Raw genomic sequence first — 13,617 nt, forward strand, 5'->3', positions numbered from 1 at the left:
AATTATTGGGTCAACGATTCAATTCGATTCGACATCCTGATTATTTCTTATTGATTTGTTTTCATCAATAAATAGAAGATGTCAGATAATTGCTTTTCATTTTTTAATCAAAAACGTAAGTGACACAAGCTGCCATCCCTCAAAAGCTCTCCATCCACAACAGGTTAGGACAAAACATGTAAACATTTAAGAAGATTTAACAAAGTAAAACATCTGTTTCCTGGTTCAACACCACGCCTCAGGCTGAGAAAAACACGCTTTACAAAAACTCACAAAGTCTAAAAAAGTACTGAAACCCTACAGGACACATCATGTAATAATAAAATCCATAATGAGTTCATATGTGAGTGTTTAATGTCTCTGAGCAGCTCTAGAGTCAAATATTTATGCTGCAGCTGAAGGGTGTCAGAAATAACACCAAATTAAAAGTTTGACTTAGTTTGTTATTTTATTTGAACCCAGCGGTTCGTTTCTGAAATGTTGGAGAATGAATCAAGTTCTGTTTGATGCAGAAAATAATAAAACACAAAACAAATTCTACACTTCCAATCATATTTAAGATGTGTGTTTTATTCTTTCTGATAATAACACCAGCAGAAGGCTGTGGGCTGGATTAGGATTAAATTACCCAGCTGATGGATCTCCTTCACTAACCAGCTAACTAACCTTTCCACTAACCTGTCCTGTGTGACCCTCACCATGTGACCCTCATGTCCATGCTGTCTCTGGAGGAGCAGCTAGGAGACAGACCTCCTGTAACCTAAAATGAACCAAAGCTTCCTCCCAGCTTCTCTTTAAGCTGAGTTTAACATCAGTTTATCATCATGAAACAAAAGAATAAAGTGGAACAAAAACTTCTATCTTCCATTTCTCTCTCCTTTTAACTTCTCCGTGTCCCTAAATAAAAGAGACAGACGATCACGCTGCAGCCGCCTTCATTGACCCCGCCCCCTCCCCAAGACCGGATCTCCCGACATCACAACACTCGTCTGACAGAGCGCTTCCAGGAGAAATAATAATTAAATTATGAAAATAATAATGCGTGTTTGGAGGAGCGTCCTCCGATCCTCTCTCGTGTGAGCAGACAGTGTCTCTCTCTCTCTCTCTCTCGGTCGCTGATCGAGCGAGCGGAGCGCACCGCGTGACAACCCGCTCAATTAACATAATTCACGGCCCAAATCCAACAGAACCGGTCGGGCTGATTCGGTTCCGGTTCGGTCTCAGGTTACAACTCTAGCGCTCAGCCCTGCAGTACCACATTAAGGCTGAACCACGTGGTAGATGTGGGGGACACTCTGACAGATGCTGGTGCCGCCGTTAAAAACACAAAACTACATTCCACTATAATCGATTATGGCGTACTCTCCTACGATGCAGAATCGTTTATGTCCACATCCTGATGCGTCGATTATTAGATTATTTTCCTCAGCTCTAATGTCAAGTGGAAGCTCATTCCAGAGAGAAGCAAGCCAAGCTTGATCACCTCTAGGTCTGTCCTAGTCTGTGGGACAGTTAGTAACTCCAGCTGAGCAGAGCGTAGTGCTCATGATGGGGAATGTTGTTTTCTTAGCGCTGCCAAGTATGGTGGGGCTCCACCATGAAGAGACCGAAAGACAGCGCAGAATTTAAAATTTGGTCCAAAAACCTTCAGGAAGCCAGTGTAATGAAGCCAGCACAGAAGTGATTCCTCGTCCCCGTCAGAAATGTGGCTACAGAGTTCTGAACCACCTGTAGACGTCTCAGTGCTGCCTGACTCAGCCCAGCAATGATGGAGCCTGCATGGAGCACAGACTCCAAATATGCTCGAGACGGCGTGGACTTGATTTTAGTTAGCCGTCACACTTGAGTTCTGCATCGAGTCTCACCCCCAGGCTGGTGACAACTGACTTCTGGTAGGGAGACAGAACATCCAAGTCATGAGCAGAACTCACAGCCGCCTTGCTAGAAGGGAGGACTGTAATACGGTCAGTTTAGTAAAAAAAAAAAAAAGTGTGTTTCAGCTAGTTCCTGTAGCCTTCATGATGGCCGGGTAGAAAACTAAAGTTTTACTGAGCAGTGTGAAACAACAAGAAAATGGATAATGAAGATAAACACGGAATGAACGTAGAAAAGCGTAATAAGCTCAGTGTTGCTCTCATTCACATGGAGGTTAAATGTCTACGACCCAGGAATTGGCATCATCCAAACAAGCCAGGCGACTAGAAATGGAGCCCCTCTCCCTTGGACACAGGGGAAAATAAATTACATCCAGATGAAACTTAAAACCATGTCTGCGTAGGAGAGCCCCCAAAGAAAGTTAATAAGGAGCAAAGAGGAGGTCCCAGGATAGAACCATGTGGTACCCCCCACCGCAAGTCTTCCCAAGGTGAAGCAGCATCGCCCCCCACAACTCCTGCCCAGGAGGTATGACAACAGCCATTCAAGAGCCGACCCTGTGATCCCCACCCATCACTCCAGGCGATCCAGCAGAGTGTCGTGGTCAACCATGTCAAAGGCTGCTGTTAGCTACAGTAACAACAAAACTACAGCTGCACACACACAGTTATACACACACACACACACAGTTATACACACACACACACACAGTTATACACACACACACAGTTATACACACACACACAGTTATACACACACACACACACAGTTATACACACACACACACAGTTATACACACACACACAGTTATACACACACACACACACAGTTATACACACACACACACACAGTTATACACACACACACACACAGTTATACACACACACACACAGTTATACACACACACACAGTTATACACACACACACACACAGTTATACACACACACACACACAGTTATACACACACACACACACACACACACACACAGTTATACACACACACAGTAACACTTGTGTGCAGACCTCTCGTTGCGTGGCCCTTGTGTGTGTGTGTGTGTGTACATTAGAGTAGCCCTGATGTGAGAGCGGCGTTTGGTGTGCCCTTTCTTTCTTCCTCCTCTTCCTCACTCGCTTCTCTTCATGCATCAGCTTCTGTAGGTTTTAACATCCTGGGACTACCTTTTCTTCACATTTTTTATCTTTATTTTTCCTTTTTCTCTTTTTTAATCATGATTTTTATCTTGAGAGGTGCTACATGAAATCCTTTCTTCTACACACAAACACACACACACACACACGCACATGCACAGAGAGAGAGAGAGAGACTCACTCGTCTACTTGATGACTGTACGTGTTTCATTCCAGGTCATTTCCAGTCAGAGCACCACCCCCCGTCCCTGCTTGGTAAGGATCTGCGACCCCCCCTCCCCCGCCCAGTTACTTGACCCAACAGCTGATTTGTGCAACCAACCTGATCTACACCTCTTCTTCTCCGCTTCAAGTTGACCTCAGGATCTTTCTGCCCTGTGTTCTTCTTCTACAATAGATTTAACAGCCCTCTTCTTCTCCTGCTTCCTGTTGTCCCCATCTGTCTCCAGCCTTGTCTGTCTGACTCTTTCTCTTTGTCTGTCTCTAGGGATGGGTACCTTTGACATTTAAATCGATCCGGTACTAATTCCCGGTACCTAGGAATCGATACCGGTACTCAACGGTACCAATTTTCGATACTTTTGAGTGTTTATTATTTTAATTCTCTTTTATAATTAAATATATATTTTTCTCAATATATAACCATATTTGATAAATATCACGATAAATAACATACAACTGTGTATTTTAACATCGTCCTTGTAGTTTTATAAGCTGATAATTAAACTGAAGCAAACATCTTTACTGTGAACTAAATTTACTGTGTATCTTCATTCCTTTTGCCGTCCTTTTTCATTTGATTTTTCCTACTGGGAAGTTAGAATTTCCGAGGAGAAAGCGAACACACCATTAGCTGATAACAATGGTGGCAATGGAAGCTAACATATCAAGCTAACGTTATCTTAAACAGTTTATTTAGCTGCTGGAGCAGATTAAAACGATGATGCCTCACACTTAGATCGTTGTCGCTGGTTTCATCTTCACCCATTCACCCGTCACATTTAGTGAAGTGGACCCAAGCGTTAGCGTGCGTTCTCTCTACCATGCTGCTCTGTTTACAACTGGCTCGCAGCGACCGACGACATAACGCTCTTGAGGATGCGCAGCTGTCTTGGCAAGTTCTCGTTGTGAAGGACGGGTACCGAAACGAGGCACCGTTTCAAATGAAGAGAATCGGTGCTCAGTCGGTACTGTGGAATTCGGTCGGTACCTTAAAAAGTACCGAATTCGGTACCCATCCCTAGACTCCACCAGCTGGGCTGGACATTAGCGCCATGACTGATGACCCCTCCCTGTTGTCTGTGTGTACAGAAAGTTGTGGGCGTAGCCAGAGGGCATCACAGGAGGAGCCTCTGGATGTGATCCTGAGTCCTGAGCTGGATAAGATGGTCTCTGATGGTAAGTCTCGAACAAAACGAGTTTCTGGAGCTGGAAAACAGCCTACTGACTGGTGCTGCGTTTCAGGTGCCATTCTCAGCAGACTCTACAATATCCCAGGTAGGACTAGCTCACCTTAAAGCCAGGTCCACCCTGGAGACATCAGCGGTGCAGAACGTTGTTGCTTCCAGTAGAATCCATTACAGCCTATACGAGTCGTCATAATTCTGGGATGAACATGAAGCCAACATGGAAGTGGCTAAGATTGCAGTTCCACCCTCTTCCACTAGGGGCTGGCAGCAGAAGTGAGCAAAACCTCATTGTTCCAGCAGTGTCATATCTATGTAGGTATAGATCTACAACGCTTGTTTACTCCCAACAACGTTCCAGCGGTGTCATATTTATGTAGATGTAGATCTATTCTTGTTTACTCCCAGCATCGATCCAGCGGTGTCATCTATGTACGTGTAGATCTACAACGCTTGTTTACTCCCAACAACGTTCCAGCGGTGTCATATCTATGCAGTTGTAGATCTATGCTTGTTTACTCCCAGCATCGATCCAGCGGTGTCATATCTATGCAGTTGTAGATCTATGCTTGTTTACTCCCAGCATCATTCCAGCAGTCTCGTATCTATGTACGTGTAGATCTACACTTGTTTACTCCCAGCATCGTTCCAATGGTGTCTTATCTATGTACGTGTAGATCTATGCTTGTTTACTCCCAGCATCGTTCCAATGGTGTCTTATCTATGTACGTGTAGATCTATGCCTGTTTACACCCAGCATCGTTCCAGCGGTTTCGTATCTATGTACGTGTAGATCTATGCTTGTTTACTCCCAGCATCGATCCAGCGGTGTCATATCTATGCAGTTGTAGATCTATGCTTGTTTACTCCCAGCATCATTCCAGCAGTCTCGTATCTATGTACGTGTAGATCTACACTTGTTTACTCCCAGCATCGTTCCAATGGTGTCTTATCTATGTACGTGTAGATCTATGCTTGTTTACTCCCAGCATCGTTCCAATTGTGTCTTATCTATGTACGTGTAGATCTATGCCTGTTTACACCCAGCATCATTCCAATGGTGTCTTATCTATGTACGTGTAGATCTATGCCTGTTTACTCCCAGCATCGTTCCAATGGTGTCTTATCTATGTACGTGTAGATCTATGCTTGTTTACTCCCAGCATCGTTCCAGCGGTTTCGTATCTATGTACGTGTAGATCTATGCTTGTTTACACCCAGCATCGTTCCAATGGTGTCTTATCTATGTACGTGTAGATCTATGCTTGTTTACACCCAGCATCGTTCCAGCGGTTTTGTATCTATGTACGTGTAGATCTATGCTTGTTTACTCCCAGCATCGTTCAAATGGTGTCTTATCTATGTACGTGTAGATCTATGCCTGTTTACACCCAGCATCGTTCCAGCGGTTTCGTATCTATGTACGTGTAGATCTATGCTTGTTTACTCCCAGCATCGTTCCAATGGTGTCTTATCTATGTACGTGTAGATCTATGCTTGTTTACTCCCAGCATCGTTCCAATGGTGTCTTATCTATGTACGTGTAGATCTATGCCTGTTTACACCCAGCATCGTTCCAGCGGTTTTGTATCTATGTACGTGTAGATCTATGCTTGTTTACACCCAGCATCGTTTCAGCGGTTTCGTATCTATGTACGTGTAGATCTATGCTTGTTTACTCCCAGCATCGTTCCAATGGTGTCTTATCTATGTACGTGTAGATCTATGCCTGTTTACACCCAGCATCGTTCCAGCGGTTTTGTATCTATGTACGTGTAGATCTATGCTTGTTTACTCCCAGCATCGTTCCAATGGTGTCTTATCTATGTACGTGTAGATCTATGCCTGTTTACACCCAGCATCGTTCCAGCGGTTTTGTATCTATGTACGTGTAGATCTATGCTTGTTTACTCCCAGCATCATTCCAGCGGTTTTGTATCTATGTACGTGTAGATCTATGCTTGTTTACTCCCAGCATTGTTCCAATGGTGTCTTATCTATGTACGTGTAGATCTATGCTTGTTTACTCCCAGCATCGTTCCAATGGTGTCTTATCTATGTACGTGTAGATCTATGCTTGTTTACTCCCAGCATCGTTCCAGCGGTTTCGTATCTATGTACGTGTAGATCTATGCTTGTTAACACCCAGCATCGTTCCAATGGTGTCTTATCTATGTACGTGTAGATCTATGCTTGTTTACACCCAGCATCGTTCCAGCGGTTTCGTATCTATGTACGTGTAGATCTATGCTTGTTTACTCCCAGCATCGTTCCAATGGTGTCTTATCTATGTACGTGTAGATCTATGCTTGTTTACTCCCAGCATCGTTCCAATGGTGTCTTATCTATGTACGTGTAGATCTATGCCTGTTTACACCCAGCATCGTTCCAGCGGTTTCGTATCTAAGTACGTGTAGATCTATGCTTGTTTACTCCCAGCATCGTTCCAATGGTGTCTTATCTATGTACGTGTAGATCTATGCCTGTTTACACCCAGCATCGTTCCAGCGGTTTCGTATCTATGTACGTGTAGATCTATGCTTGTTTACTCCCAGCATCGTTCCAATGGTGTCTTATCTATGTACGTGTAGATCTACACTTGTTTACTCCCAGCATCGTTCCAGCGGTTTTGTATCTATGTACGTGTAGATCTATGCTTGTTTACTCCCAGCATCGTTCCAGCTGTTTTGTATCTATGTACGTGTAGATCTATGCTTGTTTACTCCCAGCATCGTTCCAGCGGTTTTGTATCTATGTACGTGTAGATTAGGGCTGCAACAAACGATTATTTGGATAATCGATTAATCGGATGGGGTCTCGACACGATTAATCGATTAATCGGATTACATAGGGACATTTTTTAAAACTGCTAGGGAAACGTTATTTTTCTCCTTCCTTCCTTCACTTAAACACAACATTATTAGAAAACAGTTCAATAGCAGAAAACCAACATGCCATCACCTAAATTGTCTTATAAGGTGTATAGACAGAGACCTTAAGCTACACCTATCTGTGACCTAAAATGCTTGGTCCAAGTTAAACAGCTTAAAGAGCAAGTCACCCCCTACCAGAGTCTAACTCCACTCCCGCTTCATGTTTGAAAAATGCAACACATGCTGTTGCCTGGCAGACCGAGAGGGCAGAGCCGCTAACAAATACACACACACTCAGGCTCACGACAGCATTGTGACATCATAATGTACCAGTTTACATCATAGCATACTTCTTTGCCAATAGCGGTGGCAGATTTAAATTAAAATACAGTGCAGTTTTTACCTGACAACGGCACAACACTGCCAGTTTTAGGCAGAATATTTAAATTTTAACTAAGATGCACTGAAGTGCCAAATTATTGACGACACGTGTCTGCAGCACGATTAGACACTCGTTTATTTAGTTTATCAGCAAAAAAAAGTTTATTTGGGGGTGACTTGCTCTTTAAGGGCAATTCTCATCTGTTTTGTTTGATCTCATCTGTAGACATTTATTATAATTGGGGATGTCAAACAACTAATTTTTAAATGAAATTAAACATAGGCTGTGAATTAATCACTATTTCCAAAAATGACTGAAAAATACCAAATAAAACAAAAGTAAATGAATGCCATCCTCCTTGCGATGATGCCCTGGGCAACTGCCTTAAAGTCACATCAAGAGATGCTGCTGATCATTCCAATGATCCCAAATACAGGTGCTGGCCAGTAAATTAGAATATCATCAAAAGGTTGAAAATATTTCAGTAATTCCATTCAAAACGTGAAACTTGTACATTATATTCATGCAATGCACACAGACCAATGTATTTCCGATGTTTATTACGTTTAATTTTGATATTTATAGGTGACAACCAATGAAAACATCAAATCTGGTATCTCAGAAAATTAGAATATTCTAAAGGCCAATAAAAAAATGTTTGTTTCTCTAATGTTGGCCAACTGAAAAGAATGAACATGAAAAGAATGTGCATGTATAGCACTCAATACTTAGTCGGGGCTCCTTTTGCCTCAATAACTGCAGTAATGCGGCGTGGCATGGACTCGATCAGTCTGTGGCACTGCTCAGGTGTTATGAGAGCCCAGGTTGCTCTGATAGTCGTCTTCAGCTCCTCTGCATTGTTGGGTCTAGCGTATTGCATCCTCCGCTTCACAATACCCCATAGATTTTCTATGGGGTTAAGGTCAGGCGAGTTTGCTGGCCAATCAAGGACAGGGATACCATGGTCCTTGAACCAGGTGCTGGTGGTTTTGGCACTGTGTGCAGGTGCCAAGTCCTGTTGAAAGGTGAAGTCTGCATCCCCATAAAGTTGGTCAGCAGCAGGAAGCATGAAGTGCTCTAAAACTTCCTGGTAGACGGCTGCATTGACCCTGGACCTCAGGAAACAGAGTGGGCCAACACCGGCAGATGACATGGCACCCCACACCATCACTGACGGTGGAAACTTTACACTGGACGTCATGCAACGTGGATTCTGTGCTTCTCCGCTCTTCCTCGAGACTCTGGGTCCTTGATTTCCAAAGGAAATGCAGAACTTGCTTTCATCAGAAAACATAACTTTGGACCACTCAGCATCAGTCCAGTCCTTTTTGTCCTTGGCCCAGGCGAGACGCTTCTTGCACTGTTTCTTGTTCAAGAGTGGCTTGACACACGGAATGCGACACCTGAATCCCATGTCTTTCATGAGTCTCCTCGTGGTGGTTCTTGAAGCGCTGACTCCAGCTGCAGTCCACTCTTTGTGGATCTCCCCCACATTTTTGAATGGGTTTGTCGTCACAATTCTCTGCAGGGTGCGGTTATCCCTAGAGCTTGTACACTTTTTTCTACCACATTTTTTCCGTCCCTTCGCCTGTCTGTTAATGTGCTTGGACACAGAGCTCTGCGAACAGCCAGCTTCTTTAGCAATCACCTTTTGTGTCTTGCCCTCCTTGTGCAAGGTGTCAATGATTGTCTTTTGGACAGCTGTTAAGTCAGAAGTCTTCCCCATGATTGTGGTGCCTTCAAAACAAGACTGAGGGACCTTTTAAAGGCCTTTGCAGGTGTTTTGAGTAAATCAGCTGATTAGAGTGGCAGCAGGTGTCTTCTATATTCAGCCTTTTCAGAATATTCTAATTTTTTGAGATACCAAATTTGGAGTTTTCATTAGTTGTCACTTATGAATATCAAATTTAAATGTAATGAACATTGGAAATACATTGGTCTGTGTGCATTGCATGAATATAATGTACAAGTTTCACGTTTTGAATGGAATTACTGAAATATTTTCAACCTTTTGATGATATTCTAATTTACTGGCCAGCACCTGTAGACTCACATTAGGACACATGAAAGCAACTGAACCCAAACATATATTAACCCTTTGATGCATGAATTATGAAATCTTCAGCCATGATTTTTTAACACTTTTTTTCATTCATCTTTAGGTGTGAATGAAACAAATTTCAACAAATATTTTTTGTAAAATTTTATAATTTACAAATAATTTATTACAGGTCCACCTTAGTGGACCACGTGCATTCTGAACATGAAATATGTTGGCTTGACTTACTGAAGTCCAAATGGAGGGGCTCAAATACAATAAAGTCTTCAACAGCTGTGCTTAATAGCAAAAACAAATAAATAACAATTTTGAGTACCTGTCCACTGTAGTGACCATTATGCACCAAAGGGTTAACCAGTATATAACTGCACTCTCACACAACACGCCTGCAGCAACAGTTAGGACTCCTCCCTCCCTTTTAAAAGCGTTTTCGCTTCTGAGGACATTGTGGTTGTAAAGCCACATGTTAGTAGTCTGGCCCCGGTGTGATCAACCAGTTTCTGCGGGAATGTGACGGCGGAACCGGTTCGCAGCGGCGCGAGTCGTCCCCCCCCCCCCCCCCCCCCGCCTATCTAATAGCGTCGCGCTTACAATTTTATAGACTTTTTTACGAGCTTAGGGCATGTCTAGCCTGTGTAATAATCCGGGGCTTGGGTGAATCACTTTTGAAAAGTTTTTAACTTACCCGGACACCGAGCTCTCTCCTTCCTCGCTGATGATTCTGACATGCTTGCGTTTAAGACGCTGCATCATCACCGTAGTATCCCCGTGCCATACTAAGTCTGACCTACAAACGTTGCATGTCTTCGCCTGATTTAACTGAAAATGCTCCCAAACTTTAGAAGTTTTTACTTTTTTGGGGTCTCGCTGCTTCTGCCATGTTCCTCTTGCAAACACCTGCCGGCTCTCCACCGGTCTGCGCGCAACGGCGGGCGGGAGGGGAGGGGGCTTTTGGAAGAGTTGCGCAACACAACGAATCGATGACGCAATTCGTTGCCAACGCTTTTAGTAATCGATTTTCATCGAATTTATCGATTCGTTGTTGCAGCCCTAGTGTAGATCTATGCTTGTTAACACCCAGCATCGTTCCAGCGGTTTCGTATCTATGTACGTGTAGATCTATGCTTGTTTACTCCCAGCATCGTTCCAATGGTGTCTTATCTATGTACGTGTAGATCTATGCCTGTTTACACCCAGCATCGTTCCAGCGGTTTCGTATCTATGTACGTGTAGATCTATGCTTGTTTACTCCCAGCATCGTTCCAATGGTGTCTTATCTATGTACGTGTAGATCTATGCCTGTTTACACCCAGCATCGTTCCAGCGGTTTTGTATCTATGTACGTGTAGATCTATGCTTGTTTACTCCCACTATCGTTCCAATGGTGTCTTATCTATGTACGTGTAGATCTATGCTTGTTTACACCCAGCATCGTTCCAGCGGTTTCGTATCTATGTACGTGTAGATCTATGCTTGTGTACTCCCAGCATCGTTCCAATGGTGTCTTATCTATGTACGTGTAGATCTATGCCTGTTTACACCCAGCATCGTTCCAGCAGTTTCGTATCTATGTACGTGTAGATCTATGCTTGTTTACTCCCAGCATCGTTCCAATGGTGTCTTATCTATGTACGTGTAGATCTATGCTTGTTTACTCCCAGCATCGTTCCAGCGGTTTTGTATCTATGTACGTGTAGATCTATGGTTGTTTATTCCCAGCATCGTTCCAATGGTGTCTTATCTATGTACGTGTAGATCTACACTTGTTTACTCCCAGCATCGTTCCAATGGTGTCTTATCTATGTACGTGTAGATCTACACTTGTTTACTCCCAGCATCGTTCCAATGGTGTCTTATCTATGTACGTGTAGATCTATGCTTGTTTACTCCCAGCATCGTTCCAATGGTGTCTTATCTATGTTCGTGTAGATCTATGCCTGTTTACACCCAGCATAGTTCCAATGGTGTCTTATCTATGTACGTGTAGATCTATGCCTGTTTACTCCCAGCATCGTTCCAATGGTGTCATATCTATGTACGTGTAGATCTATGCTTGTTTACTCCCAGCATCGTTCCAATGGTGTCTTATCTATGTACGTGTAGATCTATGCTTGTTTACACCCAGCATCGTTCCAGCGGTTTCGTATCTATGTACGTGTAGATCTATGCCTGTTTACACCCAGCATCGTTCCAGCGGTTTCGTATCTATGTACGTGTAGATCTATGCCTGTTTACTCCCAGCATCGTTCCAGCGGTTTCGTATCTATGTACGTGTAGATCTGTGCTTGTTTACTCCCAGCATCGTTCCAATGGTGTCTTATCTATGTACGTGTAGATCTATGCCTGTTTACACCCAGCATCGTTCCAGCGGTTTCGTATCTATGTACGTGTAGATCTATGCTTGTTTACTACCAGCATCGTTCCAATGGTGTCTTATCTATGTACGTGTAGATCTATGCTTGTTTACTCCCAGCATCATTCCAGCGGTTTTGTATCTATGTACATGTAGATCTATGCTTGTTTACTCCCAGCATCGTTCCAGCGGTTTCATATCTATGTACGTGTAGATCTATGCCTGTTTACACCCAGCATCGTTCCAGCGGTTTCGTATCTATGTACGTGTAGATCTATGCTTGTTTACTCCCAGCATCGATCCAGCGGTGTCATATCTATGCAGTTGTAGATCTATGCTTGTTTACTCCCAGCATCATTCCAGCAGTCTCGTATCTATGTACGTGTAGATCTATGCTTGTTTACACCCAGCATCGTTCCAGCGGTTTCGTATCTATGTACGTGTAGATCTATGCTTGTTTACTCCCAGCATCGTTCCAGCGGTTTCATATCTATGTACGTGTAGATCTATGCCTGTTTACTCCCAGCATCGTTCCAGCGGTTTCGTATCTATGTACGTGTAGATCTATGCTTGTTTACTCCCAGCATCGTTCCAATGGTGTCTTATCTATGTACGTGTAGATCTATGCCTGTTTACTCCCAGCATCGTTCCAGCGGTTTCATATCTATGTACGTGTAGATCTATGCTTGTTTACTCCCAGCATCGATCCAGCGGTGTCATATCTATGCAGTTGTAGATCTATGCTTGTTTACTCCCAGCATCATTCCAGCAGTCTCGTATCAATGTACGTGTAGATCTATGCTTGTTTACACCCAGCATCGTTCCAGCGGTTTCGTATCTATGTACGTGTAGATCTATGCCTGTTTACTCCCAGCATCGTTCCAGCGGTTTCATATCTATGTACGTGTAGATCTATGCCTGTTTACTCCCAGCATCGTTCCAGCGGTTTCATATCTATGTACGTGTAGATCTATGCTTGTTTACTCCCAGCATCGATCCAGCGGTGTCATATCTATGCAGTTGTAGATCTATGCTTGTTTACTCCCAGCATCATTCCAGCAGTCTCGTATCTATGTACGTGTAGATCTATGCTTGTTTACACCCAGCATCGTTCCAGCGGTTTCGTATCTATGTACGTGTAGATCTATGCTTGTTTACACCCAGCATCGTTCCAGCGGTTTCGTATCTATGTACGTGTAGATCTATGCTTGTTTACTCCCAGCATCGTTCCAGCGGTTTCGTATCTATGTACGTGTAGATCTATGCCTGTTTACACCCAGCATCGTTCCAGCGGTTTCGTATCTATGTACGTGTAGATCTATGCCTGTTTACTCCCAGCATCGTTCCAGCGGTTTCATATCTATGTACGTGTAGATCTATGCCTGTTTACACCCAGCATCGTTCCAGCGGTTTCGTATCTATGTACGTGTAGATCTATGCTTGTTTACTCCCAGCATCGTTCCAATGGTGTCTTATCTATGTACGTGTAGATCTATGCCTGTTTACACCCAGCATCGTTC

At 43.5% G+C, this 13,617-nt stretch overlaps 1 protein-coding gene across 1 annotated transcript in view; it reads left to right on the plus strand.

Moving 5' to 3' along the window:
- The window catches only part of kmt2ca (lysine (K)-specific methyltransferase 2Ca), a 99,654-nt gene that overhangs the window by 54,363 nt on the left and 31,674 nt on the right, over nt 1-13,617 (plus strand). Inside the window, exons 32-34 of the mRNA XM_054736189.2 lie at nt 3,241-3,279; nt 4,336-4,422; nt 4,489-4,521. Of these exons, the coding sequence (XP_054592164.2) occupies nt 3,241-3,279; nt 4,336-4,422; nt 4,489-4,521 (159 nt within the window). The remainder of the gene's footprint in view (nt 1-3,240; nt 3,280-4,335; nt 4,423-4,488; nt 4,522-13,617) is intronic.

Source organism: Nothobranchius furzeri, chromosome 7 (assembly GCF_043380555.1).
Source record: "Nothobranchius furzeri strain GRZ-AD chromosome 7, NfurGRZ-RIMD1, whole genome shotgun sequence".
Classification (NCBI taxonomy): domain Eukaryota; kingdom Metazoa; phylum Chordata; class Actinopteri; order Cyprinodontiformes; family Nothobranchiidae; genus Nothobranchius; species Nothobranchius furzeri.